At 41.7% G+C, this 20,851-nt stretch overlaps 1 protein-coding gene and 1 long non-coding RNA gene across 4 annotated transcripts in view; one reads left to right on the top strand and one right to left on the bottom strand.

Annotated features, from left to right (window-relative positions):
• The window catches only part of LOC124278707, a 33,146-nt gene that overhangs the window by 11,686 nt on the left and 609 nt on the right, over positions 1-20,851 (bottom strand). The window contains exons 1-5 of one of the 3 annotated variants that reach the window (XM_046714479.1): positions 16,783-18,139; positions 8,591-8,689; positions 6,063-6,280; positions 3,655-3,716; positions 2,158-2,262 (exon numbers count right to left, since the gene is read on the bottom strand). In XM_046714479.1, the coding sequence (XP_046570435.1) occupies positions 2,158-2,262; positions 3,655-3,716; positions 6,063-6,280; positions 8,591-8,689; positions 16,783-17,019 (721 nt within the window). In that variant the 5' untranslated portion in view covers positions 17,020-18,139. Of the gene's footprint in view, positions 1-2,157; positions 2,263-3,654; positions 3,717-6,062; positions 6,281-7,366; positions 7,496-8,590; positions 8,690-16,782; positions 18,140-20,851 lie in introns of those variants that run through there. The other 2 variants (XM_046714480.1, XM_046714481.1) reach the window with 2 other exon arrangements.
• Positions 6,214-9,038, top strand: LOC124278709. The gene is made up of 2 exons (XR_006899154.1): positions 6,214-6,352; positions 8,864-9,038. It is a non-coding gene; the product is annotated as an uncharacterized LOC124278709 (long non-coding RNA).

The raw sequence follows: 20,851 nt of genomic DNA, 5'->3' as shown, positions 1-20,851 counted from the left end.
CTCAACTCCTAAGGCTAAGCATAGAAATGAGGTAAAAGAGGGTCAAACGCAGTCATTTATTGTTTTAGCTAGAATATCAAAGAAAGGATGCCTACTGTCTCAGGGGATGGCTGCACCATCATATGACACAGCAATACGCAGGGTGAAGGAAGAGAGGGTTTTTCACGATGGTCTAGCTCAGTTCGACCCATAACCAACATCACAAAGAGACTTTGATGCCTCCAACGACTGAATATTGAACACTAGATGCATTACACTCCATGGTTTAACACCACAGCATTTTAGTGAGTGAATGACTTTAGTTTACGCCGCTGTTAGCAATATTCCAGCAATATCACGGCGGGGGACACCAGAAACGGGCTTCACACATTGTGCCCATGTGGGGAATCGAACCGGGTCTTCGGCGTGACGAGTGAACACCTTAACCATTAGGCTACCCCACCGCCCCAGCATTTTAGACATACCACGACATATAATCTTAATATAGTAGAAAGCCAAAGTGGAACCCACGAGCACGGGAATGGTGCTAAGAAACCAACAATCTGTGCGAACCGTATTCGATCCCATAACCATAGGTCCCTGGTGTGACATGGGACGCAATTCTGCACAGCGCAGTGCCTTTGACGACGTGGCCACATGCATGTGACCGCGAGGGCTAGAGAACCACACGCTTCGCAAACATCTATATCTACTAGAGGTTCCTATCCGATGGGTACCAAAAGCCATCATATGTATACTAGGCTCAAAATATCCCCCAGCGTCATCGATGAATCGGGCAGAATCTATATAGTTGAAGGACACACCTTCGACCGTTGGACCAATTATGTGCTCTTTTCGTGAAAGTACAAACCATCCTAACGTCTCCAAACGATAAAAGTAAGTTTTAACACAGCTTCATTTGAAAAGAAAGCCCTTCACGTGTTGTTTCCTCAGAGGTGATTGAGTGAGTGAGTGAATTGGGTTTTATACGCTGCTTTTGGCAAGGTTCCAGCAATGGGTTTCACACATTGTGCCTATGTGGGGAATCGAACCCGGGCCTTCGGCGTGACGAGCGAACGCTTTAACCACTAGGCTACCCCACCGACCAAGATGAGTGAGTGAGTAAGTATGGTTTTACGCCGCTTTTAGCAATATTCCAGCAATATCACGGCCATAGAGATGATTGAAACCGGGAGTCAGTGTGACCAGCAAACGCTTACCTAAAGTACGATCCACACGCACTTCTGATGTTAACAGGTATAACGATCCCCATCCCCACCCACTGTAATAATAAAAATATAAATTAAAAATGAATTCTTAATTCGGACCTAATGAAGAAAACTTCAAAATTAATGGCAGTGTAACATACATGAAAAGTGGAAAAACATATTACTAATAATTAGTGTTGGGAATTGGTTAAAATCTCATAATTGATGATTGGTTCATTACTACCGATCAATCATCGAAAATAATTGGTTAGCGTCATTTATGAAATAAAAAAAAAACACATGTAGTTCTTTTGGGGTTTTTTGGCAAAATTTCATATCTTTAAAGGATGACTAGTATGTTAGGAACATAAATTTCTTGGAATCTTTAAGATAAATTCAATCATGACTTGAAACGAGCTTCTAGTGCTTACGAAATATAACAGACAAAACCAACCATGTGAAAAATATTGTTAATGAAAACAAGTGTTCCAGAATTGTTTGTGTTCGATTATGAGAAAACATGATCGATTGCTTGGTCGTTTAGTCACTACGACCAATCTTCGATTATTTCAATTAATCGGACCACCACTACTAATAATACCATTTCACATTTTTCCTACAAAGATAAGGTATAATAATAGCCTATATTCAATGTAAGTGTCCGATTATAACTAGTAGGCAATGATATCTTGCTAAATTCCTAAAAGTTTAATAGACTTATCGGGCCAATCTACACCACATTGGAAGTTGAACGGTACGTCACGACCAGCTGACGTTTAAACGCGCAGCCTACCCGAGCTCTTCCGGCTCTACGCGTATAATTTCAACAAGTGTGAAAGCACACACGGGTTGACAGTGTCAACCTTTACTGTAGAATTAAGCTATCCATGAACCGCCCAGGTGCAGAGTTCGTCTGTCACTAGCGTTCCGAACACGTGCGTGCGCGTACAGTGCACGCCAGGCGTCTCACCATGCACGGTCTGCACGGACGTCCATTTCATGTACTTCTGTCTCACTATGGACTTCGTCAAAGGCCCCACTAGCACCTCGTCAATCCCATGCAGTCGTAAGTCAACTGAAACAGAGTGTCAGAATCAAACTGGGCTCTGTCTCGCACACATGCTTGTCTTTAATCTGTCTTACTGCGACATTTCACCAACTGTCAAATTCATTTACATTAATACAAATTTATAATCAGACTATTTAGTTGTCTGAAAGATTTTAATCAAGCTTGCCTGGACTGTCAATATGCCAAAATCGCCGCTCCGTAACAAAGCCATCTGTTATGAGTGAGTGAGTGAATTGGGTTTCACGCCGCTTTTAGCAATATGACAGCAACATCACGGCGGGGGGACACCGGAAATGGCTTTCACACATTGTACCCATGTGGGGTATTGAAACCAGGTCAAAAGCGTGACGAGCGGACGCTTTAACCATTAGGCTACCCCGCCGCTCAGTGCCTGCCGGACAGAGGATCACGACAGTCCGTTTGAGACAAAATGATACCCTTGAATTGCAATCTAACACAAAACCAAATCGACATAAAAAGAATCAAACCAACGCGGACTGCAATAAAACAACAGACCAACTCTAGAAAAAAACTGCAGAATTTGTGTCACAAAAATAAAAAAGTTGTTTAAGAAACTGTCATAATTTATTTAAGCGTTTTCCCAGTTTGTTACAAGGGCACATTGGCAACTAAAGGAACAGCGCGAAAAGCGAGATGCACGTGCGTTAACGGGTCCTCAAACAAACTTTTGAGGCAGTGCGCTGTATGTACATAGTTATTGCATACTTGGGTCACCCCCTGTCATTTTCATCCTTGAAGAAATCATAGACTTTGTAAATTATGGACTATCATTTTCTCTCACTTTGTCACTCAGCGGTAATCACATCATGTCTCTGACGTCACTAATGCACATGCATTTAGCTTTTGGCGCTGTTCCTTTAGTTTGCCACTGCGCCCTTGTAAAAACACTTGGAAAACGCACAAATAAATGATGACAGTTTCTTAAACAACGTTTTTATGTTTATAACAAAAATTCTGCAATTTTTTTCTAGAGTTGGTCTGTTGTTTATATTGCACTCCGCGTTGGTTTGATTCTTTTATGTCTATTTGTTTTTGTGTTAGATTGCAATTCATCGGTATCATTTTGTCTCAAAAGGACTGTAGTTTGATCGTCTGGGCGTCGCATACTGTGATTCTTAACATAATTGTACTTCTTGTTATACTGCAGGGTGATAGAGTAAGTGACTGAGTGGTGTTTTACGCCGCAATAACAATTTTCCAGCAACATCACGGCGGGAGACACCAGAAATGGGAAATATTGATCATGGCGAATATTTGATTCTAAACCACTGCTGTCTGGCACAAGCTTCCACCCAACTAATATTGATATCTGGCGGTATGCTTGAATTTGCAGATAATGTTAAGCCTGAACCCAGCCACGAACATAACGGACATTACCATCGGGTTGAATGTCTGCTATTCCAAGAATGATGGTCCCACGATTAGACTTGCTGGCGTACCTGTAATAAAGACAATATGGATTGACATAGCTTCAGCACAGTGATTAGGGGAGTTAAAATGTATTGTGGCATCGGTATTATTTCAGCCACTTAGCGACGAGGCTATCACGTAACACCGTTAGGAAAATATCTCTGGAGGAACGGTTTGTTTCGTTCAAAAATGAGTGAGTGAGTTTAGTTTTTACGCCTCTTTCAGCAATATTCCAGCAATACACCAGAGATGGGCTTCACACATCGTACCCATGTGGGGAATCGAAACCGGGTCTGCGGCGTGACAATCGAACGCTTTAACCACTAGGCTACCCAACCGCCCCTCGTTGTCAAAGACCACAATCAGCTGTATATTCTATAGTACTGTCGGAAATAGAAAAAAACTGTTTTGAGGCTGTTAATCTGTATCCCTAAAATTTACACAATTGCAAATAGCATATGTCGAAATAACCCACTTCGGCCTAACTGGGCGTTCAGTGGGATGCGTAATACGATATCCAGAAAAGCATGTTTACTCGTAAAATCGGGCAAAACTTAGAAAAAATACGAATAGCTGCTTAAAACAATAGATCAGACTATAGATGGCAATTAGGTCGCTCAGCCAGGTATGACGACGGACCGTCGACTCACCTGGCATGAAATGCACGTGCTGCCTACAGGCACAAGGGGTCATCTCAAAGATATTTTGTGCTTTGTCCATGTGTTTTGACTATGTCTCATCTACTGATTAACATCTTACGTGTCTTTCTTTCATAAAGTTTATGTTGAGATATGTAAGAGAGTATGATACCCGAAAACCATAGAAACGCATCGTAGTATATAGGTGGCATGACCACCCGAAGATCGACAGGACTGGATATTATTTGTAAATTGTTATGACGTGCCGTATACCTCCCCAGTATAATTGCCCTAAAGGATTATCTTATCTTAGCTGATATCTCTATCCCCAAGCCCGACCCCAGGTTTTGTTTTTGAGGCGACCCCTCCTATCTGTTTCTTTTTATAGTGACAGTGAGACTGCGTGGTAGCTACATCCTTAATAGTTTCGGCATAAAAGTTATTATTTTTTACGTCAGCTATCGTTTATAATGAATCTACGTCTAATTTCAAATTGGGCATTTAAAAAGTGTCCCTTGTAATACAATATCGTCGCACACTAATTTCAATAAAGCCATGGTCGGTTCCAAATACGTCTTTTTGGACTTAGAAAAAACCGCATTGCTCATTTCTGCACTAATTTCCCCTCAGTAAAGTCCTTTTTCTCCGTTTCCTATCTCTCTACCAATGAGACTGTAGTTAGGCCGAACTCAGTTTAACAGATATTTCACACTTTCACATATCAACTACATAAATTGTAGAGATAAATGAGAAAATACAGTTTTTTTTCTATTTCCGACAGTACTATAGTTATAACATGGTTGTAAATCACTGAGTCTGTGCAAAAGAAACTATTAGTTGAAACTATGAGACAAGACCCTCGCCATTCCCAGTCAAGTCACCGACCCCGATCATCTAATCCAAATTTGTCGATGCTCACTACTGCAGTGAGTGATTTGAGTTTTAATCCGCTTTTAGCAATATTCCAGCAATATCAGGGCGTGGCACACAAAAAATGCGCTTCACAGTGTACCCATATGAGGAATCGAACCAGGGTCTTCGGCGTGACGAGCGAACGCTTTATCCACTAGGTTACCCCCACCACCCCGGTATGTCGGAACTCGTCGCTACATGGCTGAACTAAAGCTGATGCGACGTTAATTAATAACTCACTCACCCGGGTTCCCTTAGGGTTACGCATGGCGCTTGGTTTATATTCAATTTACTTTGAGTATTGATAGGTTTTGATGGCTATATTCGATAATTTTTATTCAGAGTCTATTAGATATTTTTAATCCATTGAGTGAACTGTCTTAAATGCTTTAATCAGGGGCTTCTAATTTGCACCTGCCCATGTCCTTGTGAGTGAGTGAGTGATTATGGTTTTACGCTGCTGTGTTCAAGCAATCTGACGGCGGGGGACACCAGTAATGGGCTTCACACATTATACCCATGTGGGAAATCGAACCCGAGTCTTCAAGGTGACGAGCGAACGCTTTAACCATTAGGCTGCCCTACCGCCCCCATGTCATGTGACATAAGATCAACTGTGATACAGATCCAAGTTACAATAAGCAAGACCATGAACACAATTTCTCGGCAACAGAGTTCGTGTATTGTTTACATCATCAAAATTGTTTTAAAGGAAACAATATTTACAATACAAAGCACAGGCCGATATATCCTTTCACAGCACTGCCCGACGTTTCAACCAATCAGATCGAAGCTTGGATGTCTAATCTTCACGACGCGTTTTACCTTATGGACGTGGAGAGACTCAATGTCTCTTGGTTGGCTGGCACGGTCATTTTCATCCATATCAGCTGATACAAGTTGTTGTTGCAAGCATCGAATGTCTCCTCGTGCCTGTATGCGTGGACTTCGTGCTCCAGCACAACCTGGCTGATGAGCTCGCGCAGTCTGGCGCTCTCCTGGCCATCCGCCACAACCAGTGACTTGAGCTCAGATTCTGTGGTCTGGGAACAAATTTATGGTCTGTGCATTTCAGGAATATCATCATAGTACGTATCTTACAAGTTTCAAAGCAAGTGAGTAACATCTTTTGTTTAATACTGTAATTGCAGAGTTATTTCTGTGGTGTTTTTATCGATGTGGACTAGGTTAAATGGGTGCTTCGCTTTCGTTCATTATTTAGACTTGATTACACCCCTTGTGAGACATTCTCCTGGCCTAGCTTTATTTACAATTTAGTAGAAGCAAAATATTAACGCTATCTTCAAGCTGATAGCAACTGCTTCTACTGACTGACTGAGTTTGGTTTTACGCCGCTTTTAGCAATATTCCAGCGACATCGGGGCGGGGGACACCAGAAATGGGCTTCACACATTGTGCCCATGTGGGGATTCGAACCCGGTCTTCGGCGTGACGAGCCAACGCTTTAACCATTAGGCTACCCCACCGCCCCGCAACTGCTTCTAAAGTCCCATACATGTAACGTTTAATCAACGTATTTGTGATGTATATATTTTTCGACAGTAACTGGTTATATTTCATACCATGCTCGTGTCAAAATGTTCTTATTCTCATTTCGGCATGTCCCGAAACATGAACGTTATTCTGTTTGCAGTTCTTATGCCACAAATATCAATACTTACTAAGGTAACATTATGTCGCCAACAACACACGTAATATCAAGCAACATTTGGAGAACAAGAAGGCGCCAGTTTAAGAGTTGATAAACAAGGGTGTCAAAAATGACATGCGGGAGTTACCAGTCGCATGAGCGGGGATGTTATATTGACAAACTTTACAACATTGTAACGATTTAGTGCAGGATGTGAACCGAGCACCTGTCAGTCGGCTGGGAATAATGACGATAATGTACATCAGTGTGGTACATACAATCAAGTATAATCCATTTAGCAATTCCAACAATGTTTGCAGACTTACGTTTCCAAACTTCCGTGGATTGCATATAAATTGAACAGCCATCCCGCAGTTCAAATTCATTCTTAAATAAAAATTTGTATGGCATGCATATCTTCACAGGATGCTGAAGGATTTAGACAATGACACGATAGAAAGTTAACGATCACACCTACTTCAAAGTTCATTTGATTTTCCGCTGAAGCATCAGGTTGCCACATTGTTCGTATCACGAGCAACTGCCTGTGCACTGCTGTGCGAACTTGTAACACTTTTCTGACATCCCTGCACGTGTTCGTTGACGCGCCTGTACGAACATGTACGGCACGTGCAAATGAAATGCAGGCGTATTCTAACGGTGAACCCGGTGAGTGCTTCCGCAGTTTTGTGTCTATGGTATCGAAACCCTGAATAAGTCGTAATCTGTAATATTAATGAAGCAAACCAGAGACCGCCGAACGGAGGACATAGTAAACCAGAATAGGCACCAACGCATATCGGTTCAACTATTACTTGAGAAATAGTGAGTATGGTTTTATCGCTTTAAGCAATATTCCAGCAATATTCCAGCAATATCACGGCGGGGGACACCAGAAATGGGCTTCACACATTGTACCCATGTGGGGAATCGAACCCGGGTCTTCGGCGTGACGAGCGAACGTTTTAACCACTAGGCCACCGCCCACTTGAGAAATAAACAATTATAGCAACGTGTAATGATTTGAGGGTTTACACAACACGGGATTGGGTTTGAACCAAAGACAGCTCTCACGCGATTCGTAACTCACATACTTTGACATAGACTTACAGAGAGCTTTGTGGAAAAGGAGCCTTACTAAAGGTTTCATTATATCCAGGTGAGGTGGACCGTAAGAATCACGGAAAGACCAGATTTTAAGATAGTGAAAATTGTAAAAATTTGGTGGCGTTGTAAAAAGAGACGTCAGCGCGGGCGTGATCGTTACTCCTTAGCTTACGACAGTCGTAACGCGAAGGGTTGCTTTGTACATCGGCATCATCGGATTTAAGGTTGCGTTCAAGCCAGCCACTGACAAGAAATAACATGCTGGAGTATAAAACGGTTACCTACTCAGATTCATGATACACTCTCCCCAGGCGGCTACTCCCTGCCTGATCCGACGATGCCGAACGTCAGGCAGGGTGAAAAGAAGTACCATATTTTGACGTAATTTGGTCTGACGCGGCCTTCCGTTTTCCGGACACTCTTATTACAACTGCACCACGGCGGCGATACAAAATATGTAATTTCAGCAGGAACTTTGAAGTGGATGGGTATTGATAGGGTACAGCATGAACGGAGCTTCCATACAATGAACGGATTCTTAAGGTTTTATGCTATGAAAAGTGTGCACTGTAAAAACTCTCATTAGTAAATCTACCTTCAAGTCCGGAGTATCCCGGCCAGGTGGGATAGCTCGGCTGTTGACTGTGGCGGGTACTCCGGAGTAACCATTCGTAAAGCCAGGTGCTTGTTCAGCCTGAAGCAAACAAACCATAGATGAATGATAGGCATGACAAGAGGTGTAACGATATGGTACTTGGGGCGGGATACGATTCGTATCCCAAAATAGTACCTTTATATCATAATTTAATACCATTTCTTTTTGTAGGTGATAGATTCACAACCCTGAATCGTTTGTTATTAATTTCAGAGATCAAAGATGGGTTTTTGTCGGACGAGAACTGGAGGCCACCAAGAACGTGTATGCTTCAACAGGGACCACTACAGAGTCTGCATAAGGAGGTCATGGAAATGTTTATGTTATTATTTCTATGTTTTTACATCAGCATAAGTACATAATGCAATAAATCGTATTTATATCGATACAGGGTTGCCATGCGATATATGCTGTATCGTGGGCCTCGTATAGCTGGAATATTGCACAGTGTGGCGTAAAACTAAACTCACTCACTCATATTGGAATACAGTACTGTATCGCCGAATACAGTATACACCGAGAAAGGATGAAGACGGCACAACACAGGTAAATGAATCAATAACTTTGTCGGCACTTGTGCACGTGCTTGGCGTACAGCTGGTTGTTCCTCTCTTTGCACTCCTCCCTCTTAACAAATAGTGAACTGTGTCAAAAATTTATGAGTTTGTTAAACAACTTTCTCATTTTTAGGACATAATTTCTGCAAAAAAAACCTCACAGAGTTGGTCTGATGTTTAGATTATGATGAGCGTTTCATTGAGTGTTATATGTTTATTAGTTTTCGAGTTAGATTGCAATTCCTCGGTCCGCTTTTGAGCCAAACGGACTACAACAGCAAGTACCGAGGACCCCGAATGCTGCGTAAACCACACTGCGCTAACAATAATTAACCAATACCCCCACCAACACCAAAAATGGGCTTCATACATTGCATCTGTGTGAAGAATCGAACTGGGTTTTCGGCGGGACGAGTTAACGATTTAATCCACAGGGCGACCCCACCGTCCCAAACATCAGTTGATGTTTCTTAACGCAGTAATTAGAAAACAAAGTTCAACGATGGTAATATTTACCAGACAACTGGATTAAGATTACGAATCCCGTATTGACGCAGTGAGTGAGTTCAGTTTCACGCCGCTTTTTAACAATATTCCAGCTATATCACGGCGGGGGACACCAGGGGCGGTGGGGTAGCCTTGTGGTTAAAGCGTTGGCTCGTCACGCCGAAGACCCGGGTTCGAATCCCCACATGGGTACAATGTGTGAAGCCCATTTCTGGTGTCCCCCGCCGTGATGTTGCTGGAATATTGCTAAAAGCGGCGTAAAACCAAACTCAGTCAGTCAGTCAGTCGGGGGACACCAGAAATGGGCTTCACACATTGTACCCATGTGGGGAATCGAACCCGGGTCTTCGGCGTGACGAGCGAACGCTTTAACCACTAGGCTACCCCACCGCCCCCTATTGACGCAGTGAACCAGAGCACGTACGTTAAGTTAGGTTTGTGGCTTATGGAACCGTATCAATATGAAACGAACGCCATAAAAAGCTGGATTCCGAGATTTAAGTGAAAGGGAATGCGTGACTTAACTGATGCCAGAGCCAGCATCACAATCGTCTCGTGAAAGACCCTGGGACAAACATCGCCATACAGACTGAATCGATGCACCTGCATCGAAGATGAAATGATTGTTTGAGATGGTGCTCAGAACATATATGGTTTGCTGGTAAAAAGTCTGTCCTCACAAACAAACTATTCATGTAGAAATTCTTCATCTTCAGCAATGCTGCTGTCGGTTGTCAACGCCTCAGTTATTGATGGGCGACTTATGGCATAAATAAAACAATTATAGTTAAAGTGAGTAAGTGGATGATTTTAGTTTTACCAATATTCCAGCAATATCATGGGCGGGGACACCATAAATGGTCTCTTCCCCATGTGGGTACAACCGCCCGTTTTTTGTTAAATCACAATCCGGATATAAAGCATTAATTACTCATATCACGGAGGACAATCAGCGGCCAAATCTGGCACTGACACAGTCGATGGTGTGAGCAAAAATGGTCACAAGAAACCAATTACATTTTGTGTATTTGTTGGCATCCAACAATATTCCAGCTAAATGACAGCTATATGCAATATGATTGAATACTGCACCCCTTAACCTCTTTTGAGTAGTATATTAAATCTACTAACAAAATGAAGATACATTGTCTTTGCTAATCGAGAATGATACTTTGTGAGACATCCACCTAAGTGGGAAATGGGCCATGAAGAATGAGCGAGTGAGTTGTGTTTTACGCCGCTTTTAGCACTATTCCAGCAATATCACGCCGGCGACACCAGAAATGGGCTTCGCACATTCTACCTGTGTGGGGAATCGAACCCGGTACGAGCGAACGCTTTAACCACAATGCTAACACACACACACACACACATGAAGAATGAGAAATGTACATTAATTCTGTGTGACTGAGCCAGTGATGAACGTTTTGTACTATGTCGGCGGATTTTTTCTACAAATAGTGAGTGGGTGAATATCTTATGCCAGGTTAGCTATTCTCGAAACGTTCGTAGCCCTACGAACTTCTTAAGCCCATTCTTAACACATTAGCCACGATCAAATTTAAGAATTCTTAGGGCTACGAACGTTTCGAGAATAAGGGTCCAGGGCCTAGATTTTCGAAGCTCTCTTAGCGCTAAGATAGTCGTAAGTTAATGTTAAGGTAAGGCACTTACGACTATCTTAGCGCTAAGAGAGCTTCGAAAATCTCGGCCCTGGTCATCATCGAAGAACAGTTCCCCGCTGTACCTCAGCTGATTCTCTACTTTACTTGGTGTTGGTATATCTCGGTGGACAAGCCAGATTAACTCAGGAGCACCCATACACAGTCTTTGAGTTCACTTTTGTGAAAACAACCAGGGCTAATCTACAACAACAAACATGGATATGGTGCTAACAAACCAGGAACCATATCAAGGGTTGGTTTGGTACCATGTTTCCCTTGCAGACAGAATCCAAGGGCCTTGGCCAAAAACTATCACCGGTACCCCTTGTTTCAGTCTCATATGAAACACTAGTGCTGGGAACGACTTCTTCTCTTCTAGTAGTCCTGAATCCTCACGGGAAATTCGGGCGTGAAGAGCGAACGCTTTGACAACTGACCTACCCCATCGCACCTTTACGGATTGACACGTAGTTCTGTTTAGGAAACCATACTATAAATCTCTTAAGAAGGTAGAAAAGTTTTGTCAACTGACTGACTGAAATTCACGATGTCCCCACACACTGCCAAGAGTGAGTGAGTTTAGTGTGACGCTGCTTTTAGCAATATTCCAGCAATTTGACACCATAATGTTAAGAAGGCCAGGTGCATGATCCTGAGTTTGCAAACTGTGTGTGAATGTAAAGTTAGTGACGAAGACCAAAAAATAACCTTTATTAGCATAAGGCACCAGTTCACTACATGGCAGTCACATGGAGAAGTATTGAAGGGGTAAGTTAGGTTCTGCACTAGTCCAGCATATAACTAGACGACTTTGCACTATACCAAAAGTAGGCCTTGGGCTGGAATACGAGTTTATTCATATGAACTAAGTTCTGCAACAGCTACGTACCCTAAGTTTTAGAATGAGCGAGTATGGTTTTACGCCGCATTTAACAATATGTCATCTGTCAAGGGGAGGGCACCAGAAATGGACAAATCAGGTTGTTAGATGTTGAGATCCGCACCCAGATCTTCGGCGCGACGAGCATGCATATACAACTTTGGCACATATCCCCGATCAGCCGAGCGGACACATCATCACGAAATACCTACATGCGTATCTGAGTGACACGAAATCTGCATGCACCTCAACACTGCGTGCTGCAGATTGATTCACTGAACGTAGGTAAGGAGATTTAAGGTAAATGAACAGTATTTTAGTTATGTCACGGCGTGGCAGGTTGAGTGTGAGGAGAGCTTGAAATCATGGAGATCATGGTTTAAAACCCAGAATGTTGATAACGGACTAACTGTCATGATCCACATGATCCTGGCAGTGATAAGGGGCGTAACTGTGTAAGTTATATTTAGGCCAAGGAACCGCTCGGCCTAGTAGAATAAGACTCCAAACTATATTAGTAAAAATCCCGGAAACATGAGACATTTTTCTCCAATACGATACCCTTATGTGATTTAACACTACCCTTTACTAGGTGTTGGGGTAGCACAATGGCTAAGGTGCTCGCCCTACCTGAAGCCCAGGGTGCTGTTGTACAAAACAACCTGAGCGCTAAGATCGCTTTTTACAACGGCCCCCAGGGCCTCCTATAAAGCACTAAGGTGATCGAAAGTCACTAAGGTAACTTTAGTGCAATGTTAAAGAATGGGAGTTTAGGTTAAACTTAGTAAAGGTTGCTTCGTGAAAGGACCCCGAGTTACTGCATGGGTACCGTCATAAACTGGAATATTGCTGAGTGCGGCGTAAAACTAAACTCACTACTTAATGGGTACACTTCTGGTATCATCGTGATATGGAGAATATTGCAAAAAGCGGCTTAAAACCATCCTCATTCACCCACAGAAGCAAAAGTGAGTGAGTTTAGTTTTACGCCGCACTCAGCAATATTCCAGCTATATGGCGGCGGAAACAAACTATTAACATTCATTTCTCAGCACTCACCTACAGATTCTACTAATTTAGTAAGTGAGTGAGTTAAATTATACGCCGCTTTTAGCAATAGTCCAGCAATATCACATCGGGGAACACCAGAAATGGTCTTCACACATTGTACCCATGTGGGGAATTGAACCCGGGTCTTCATCATGACGAACAGGCGTTTTAACCATTAGGCTACCCCACCGCCCCTTGCCTGCCAGGCGGAGGGTCAGTGTTTTGATCCTCTGGCCGCCGCATACTATAATACTTAATGGCAAGTTTACACGAAAATTAACCTATTTCTCTTGCACTTTTTCATCTAAAAAGTGTTTGTCAAGTAGTTTTAGAGCCAAAACAATACAGATATCAGAAGTAACTAACATATTTTTTGCGTTATATCGATTCAAATTTCCACATGGTGTATGCTGCTGGGTGTTAGACGTATACCTGTTTGGTGAAACGTGACGGGTGAACGCTAGCCACCGACCCTCTACTTATTTAGGTAATGAAGGTTTTGAATTGAGAGAGAAAGATAAACAAATATATTTATATGTATCTATTTACATATTTCGTCCACATTAGTTTTTCTGTTTCAGAAATGTATGCCTGTATGCAGGTTAGTAGATAGTTTCATCAATAGAATAATGGTGTTTAAAGCCGCGGCGGGATGGCAGGAATCAGTACGTAGTTGAGACCACACAAACCCGTGATTGAAGCTATGAGCACTCTCCCATGCTGTACAGGCATGAGTGCAAACTATTGGTGGTGGAATTGGGTTAACGTCGTGCTTGAGAATATTTTGCTCATATGACGACGTGCATGCATGTGTATGTATGTGCGGCTGCTTGTGCTAGCCCAGACTGAAGCTGGTTTTGTAGTGCTAGCCCACCGAGATACCATGCCGCAGTGAAGCATGAATACCCCACTCAGACACATTATACTGACTCCGAGTCGACAAGTCCTTGATGTACCCATTAATGCCGAGCGCCAGACAGGGACCAAGTACCATATTTTAACGTCTTTTTGGTATGACGCGGTCGGAGATCGAACCCGCGACCTTCCGCTCTCCGGGCGGACGCTCTAACCACTACACCATGGACGCAGTCGTGTGCAAACTATTTGTGATGTAACTATGTGGAAATACAGTATTGTATCTAAATACGAGGAACACTACAAAACGTCGATTTACAACTCGCAATACTTACGATACAATACATTACAGGTTACACCAATGTAAAAACATATGAGTGAGTGAGTGAGTTTGGTTTTACGCCGCTTTTAGCAATATTCCAGCAATATCACGGCGGGGGGACACCAGAAATGGGCTTCACACATGTAAAAACATATGAATAATAACAGGTACAATAAAAGAATTTAAAAAACAAAACAAAAAAAACTCTTCAAGAACCAGTTTATGCAGATTCTTTAGCATTGTTAGTCGGCTGTGAACAGCAGAATCTTTACAGTGCCCTCAAACTTAAATGTTTCACCCTTGCAATATTCCATCCCTGGCGTTTGAGGTTTAAACACAAATGATTCAGGATTGCAAATCACCTGCAACAAGGGAGAGAATATGGACCTATGGAATATACTTTATCGGCCGGGATACGAACCGTATCGCACCCTTATTATCGGAATATATCATTAAGCGGCCTCATATCGTATCCTTACGCCTCCACAAACTATCGACCATCGATCCACTGTTTCGCCTCTTACGACTGACTGACTGACTGAGTTTGGTTTTACGCCGCTTTTAGCAATATTCCAGCAACATCACGGCGGGGGACACCAGAAATGGGCTTCACACATTGTGCCCATGTGGGGATTCGAACCCGGGTCTTCGGCGTGACGAGCCAACGCTTTAACCATTAGGCTACCCCACCGCCCCTCGCCTCTTACGACATCCCGGGGACAGTTTTGATTTGGAGGATTGTCACATACGAGGATTGATTGATAGAGGGAATTACGTAATAGCGAAGTCTTTTGTTGTGGACATTGAGGGTCAGAGAGGTATGTCCTCACACACATTTACTTACCTAATTGTTTCCCTGTAATAGGTTAATGATCTAACGTGAGGAACATGTTATCAAATACTTGAAGAAAATGGCATAACAGCAAAAGTCATCCAAGAATAGTGAGTTTAGTTTTACGCCGCTTTTAGCAATATTCCAGCAATATCAGGGTGGGGCGAATTGAAATTGTGTCTTTGGAGTGACCACGGGGAGAAGTGAATTATTTTCCGCAAAATTTCTCGTGGACTGCTTTTGCCACATACTGGATCTACTTATTAATTTAGGGAATAAAAAAGCTCAATCGAGATGAGAGCTCGAGAGAGACTGAATGGGAGCATACCGTGACCAATTCATCAACTGAAGGGTGGGGCGCTTTTCAGCAAATTCTTACTTTTAGGTTACCAAGCCTGCAAATCATCCACGTAATCCAAGTCAAGAAATAACAGCTCTGAAAACAGTCAAGTCTGGACTCGACAATCCAATGATTGATACAGTAATCGACTTCAGTGAGAGTGAATTAATGAGTTTAGTTTTACGCCGCACTCAGCAATATTCCAGTTATGTGGCGTCGGTCTGTAAATAATCGAGCCTGGACCAGACAATCCAGTGATCAACAACATGAGCATCGATCCACACAAATGGGATACGATCTTCAGCCATACCACCGAATCGGACTTGTTCCCTTCTTTAAATACCTAACTCGACCAGCATAGGTCGCTGGGAAATATTTTATAACGGACAGGATTTGGCGGTGATGAAAATGAATGCACTCGGCCAAGAAGAGTCCCTTTCGGACACAATGAACGTGCCCTGATCTCAGTGTGTATGTTTTATCTATTTGCTTACGTTTCACTCATTTATAATTTGATCAACTAACAATGTAACACATCAGGTCTCTATATACATTATCATATGACACTCCCAACTCAGATGATCCCATGTTTGTGTAGCGGTCATAAAATGTCTGAGTCCAGTCCTGGGATTCGAACCACGGACCTTCCGATCGGAAGACGGACGCCGTGTCCACATGACCAAGAGGTAAACATCAAGCTGACACGGTTAGGATGTCATCTGTGGGATGACTCCATGCTCTGCTACATTTGCACCTAAGGTGTGATATTTGATATATCAGCTCATGGCATACAGTCTGTGGTGTGATATTTGATGTATCAGCTCATGGCATATTCTGTGTTATTGAATACGAACCATACCACAAATAATAATAAGCAACGACATTCAGGTTAGTACAAGTTGTATTGACCTCAAGTTTAAAGAAATGCATCAATTCGTCCATCGGCAGTAGCGATCTTAAAAACAGGGTACTAGTATGTCCTACATTGTGGACCCGGCGCGATTTGACAACATGCGTCATGTATCGAAGATTGTATGGGCGAGCCCTACGGGACACATTAGTAGCCGAATGTGATACAACTGTGAAAGGTCTGTTTACATTATATACTTTATTTTGTCAACTCACCCATGGATCTGAGGGGCTCAAAGCTTGTGGGGTGCTTGTGCTTGGGTTGTAATAAACTTCTTCAAGAAATAGTCCCTCACTGCAAATACTTGTCGCATCGTCAGTGCTTTCGTGGCAGGAATTATTGTCTAACATGGACGGTATTCGCATGTCTTTACCATCGCCCGCTTCGTTTGTTGAAGTCGAGCTGTTTTCATCAACAGTCCTGTCATTCGCGTTGTCCGACTTGGACGACATAGCCGGTAACGAGTTGAATAACAGCGTCTGTTATCTGACTTGGAACGCTGGGTATAAAGTTACCCGGATTAGTGCAAACTACTTTCCAACCCGATGGCCAATCGATGTCGATTTCAGAGCGTGGCCAGGTAAACGACATGCCACTCACCAATGAAGAAGACCGTTTTGGCTCGCGAAAAGCATGCGCGTAGTAATTTGCATATGAATGGCATGTTCAATTGACAAGGATAGTTTGGGGTCAGCCTCGGTAATAAATGGAATCAATTGTTACATATCAAAGATTCGAATTTTTGTACATGAAGCAATTCAATACCCGAGAAATGAATATTTTGCTGGTTTCTGACATATATTTTCAGTGGATCTACATCTTGTTCAGAATTAACACGGTCGCTTTCAGAGTTTTGGATAGATCAACAATCTGCGGCACTTTTATCTACAGTATCGATGCTGTCATAATAATATCAATATTTACACCATCGGGGATGGCAGGTGACTTTGTACCTGAACCAATAACATTCTGTTTTGTGTAAAATCAATCGTTTGGTTTGTTGTGTGATTCGTGTGAACACGTTTTTAATGTATTATATTTTTTCATTCTTACCAAGTTCTATAAACGTATTGCCCTCAGTAACCAGTTTTTAGATCGACCAAGACCAGTGTACTCTCAATATATATGCATGCAGAGATTTGTTTGTTCATTCCCAAGATAACCGTCAGAAACAATCCTGATTAGTAAATATCTCAAATGACTAAGAACAATGTTCCGCTTCAGGCTCTTAAAAGGGCAAACCCTTACAACAGATACGTTCAATCATTGGCATCCCGTCACATGATAAAATGACAGGATTGTGATGTTGTCATTTAGAACAATATATCCCCATCTACGGGTGATCGGGTACGAGAACGCAGATATACTGGTAAACATATTTTTAAACATGACGGCACCGATTTCAATAAAAATAATCCGGATTGTCATATTCTGACTGACAAATCGAGATCATTTACCTTTTTATACTTTCGCAAGGACTTTCCGCAAAGGCAGGTTTCCGCGGTTTCACGATACTATCGCAATAACTAGTAGGAGATTTTTTTATAATGGACCATTCATAATTATTGGCTGGGGGAGGGTGATGATGATTATTATGGAGAAGCATGTACAAAGTTTACTCCACACACTCCACCCCAACCCCTGGTGGAAAACACACACACACAACCCATAAAATCATCATGAACCAACACCCCCCACCCCACCCACAAGCTATAAGTTATGAACGGTCCCTAATAATCATTGCCTACGTGATTAATAATCGCGAACAAACACCGAAGGTTCTCTTTAAGGGTATCAAACTCATCAACGCTGAAAATCGACAGCTGGCGGTTTACTTTTTTTAAGTTTGTTTTGCACAGGTCTCGTGCTTGCAGCTATCGTTTTTGTGCGGTCACGATATGGCTGAAATATTGCTGATGCGACTTTAAATCTTAACTCACTCACTCATTTTTGTGCGATTTAAGGATATTCTTTTACACATTTACATATTAGCTCAAATAATTATCGCGAAATGGGAAATTAAATATAGTTTAGGCGCCAACGAAATGCATACAGCAATCATATAGCAGTACATGTTTGTACTATTCTGAAACTATCTTACCTCCTGTCTTTAATATGTGCTATAGACTAGGGCGAAGTTTCTGCTGTTTAACTGAAGTCCTCGAGTTCAATCATAAGATCTGTAGCAATTATCAATTATGCGGTGTCAGTTATAAATGAAATGTTTGGGTCTGTCCCATCCCCACCACGTATAAATTAGATAATGTTGACTATTCTGTATTTTTCTAAATATTTTATACCCAAATTCAACCAATCCGTTTGTATGGTGCCTACGTATGGGGTATTAAGAAAATTTTATCAGATTGAAAATGTACATTTAACTGCATGTAAGAAGTTCTTAAATGTTGGTCCCCAAACACCAAATGTAATTGTTTATGGTGAATGTGGACGTTACCCAATGTATATAAATACACAACGGCGTTTCATAAAATACTGGCTTAAACTTGTAAAATTACATCAACAAAGAATTCCCCAAAAAGCTTATGATATACGATAATTGTGGTTATGATAACTATGTTTCATCTGTGCGTAATTTATTGTTTTCATGTGGATTTGATTATGTTTGGTTATTTCAAGGTGTTGGTAATGAATCCCAGTTTCTTCAAATGTAAAGTTTCAGTTGACATGTATATACAGTTATGGAATAGTATAATTGAAAGGTCAAGGTATAAGCTGTAGAGACAATTTAAAACCCTTTTAGAGTCAGAAAAATATTAAGATATGTTAACAAATAAGAAACACAGAAATATTCTTACTAGGATCAGAGATTTTGCATGCATGTTTTTACGATGTTCACCTTGATCAAAACAGGATTATAGTTTTTTTATATTTTTCAGTTTTCATTAACCTAATGGAGTTACTTCCTTCCTAACATTGTTTTTACAACATAAACAATATAAAATAAAGTCATTGTCATTATCCATAATCTCTTCGCTTTTGGGTTTGGATTAGTACATTTGGACTGGTCCATTAATTAACGAAGGTAACAGTGTAGTGAACCTCAGTGCAACCAACCATAACCTTTGTTGTTTTAACGTGTCTAACTTTTGGGACGTCTAACTTTTGGGAGGACACCCCACCACGCACGCACGCATACACAGTTGCAAATTGCACAGGGGCTTGTAACGCTAAAAACTCCTATCAATGTATGTACCGTCACTAACGGAATCTTAGGAAAGGAAAGCTAAAGCTAAAAGGAATGCTTTCTTTTTAAATATTGCTAAGTACATGCCCGGGCCTTCGGTGTGAGAGCGAACGCTTTAACCACTGGGCTACCCCACCGCTCCTTGTACGTTTTAAGCGGAGAATTATTCATGAGGTTAAAAGTTAAACACAAACCTTCAACCAAATCCACATTCCCCATTTTAAGCGTTCTGCTCCAGAAGCAAAACGAAACAAACTAACACTCATTTTGTTGCCTTGGAATTGCAAATAGTATCCGTGGAAATGCAAATAGTATCCGTGGAAAAACAAAACAAATACAATAATAGTTACACAAATGCAGTTGTGGTGAATGTATGTTTCAAGTACCGCAAATGTCTCACGTTTTCGGGCTTTGTTCGGAAAAGAAGTTGGGAAACCTTGACGGAATCCCTTTCAGTACTAACAAACTTCGTTGTGGCGAGGGGTACTAATATCAACAATTATGACAACAAACAGCGCCCCAGAGACAAGTCAACATAAATATATTATGTGGTTTTTTTTTACATCCTGGTGTTAGTCCATCGCATGTATGACGTGCTGTGATAGTGTGAAATAAGGCAGTCTTAGAAATTCCCGTTGTTAGTTAAAGAGGACATTTATAAATGATTCTTCAGAGTTTGTAGCTTGTTCCGCTTTGACATGTTTATTTGTTTACATTTTATTTCAGTTTTGTACAGTTCTAATTTGAAGAAAAGTTAAAGCATGGTTCGGAATTATAGCGCTACCATCATTAGATGATGACTGGTCCACGGCCCATTCACTAGTTAGGCTTGCGGACCAGTGTGAATCTCGAAGGCTGGCTTATCGTTTCTGCTACCAATCAACAATATATCAAATATCAGTATTAAACATTTTTAATCATGTTTTTACAAAAAAAAGTTTTTCAACCAACGACACATCGACGTCTAAAATAGTATCGACTTGCTATTTACATCGAATCTTTAATGACTCTATACGCTACACTCCATGACAAAGCGTTCATCAGTATGGATAAATATGACTTGGGTAATTCACTCGTCA

The sequence above is a fragment of the Haliotis rubra genome, unplaced genomic scaffold (assembly GCF_003918875.1).
Source record: "Haliotis rubra isolate DU_JTF1 unplaced genomic scaffold, ASM391887v1 Scf240, whole genome shotgun sequence".
Classification (NCBI taxonomy): domain Eukaryota; kingdom Metazoa; phylum Mollusca; class Gastropoda; order Lepetellida; family Haliotidae; genus Haliotis; species Haliotis rubra.
Note: the sequence above shows the minus strand (reverse complement) of the source record. Positions and strands in the feature narration are given on the sequence as shown.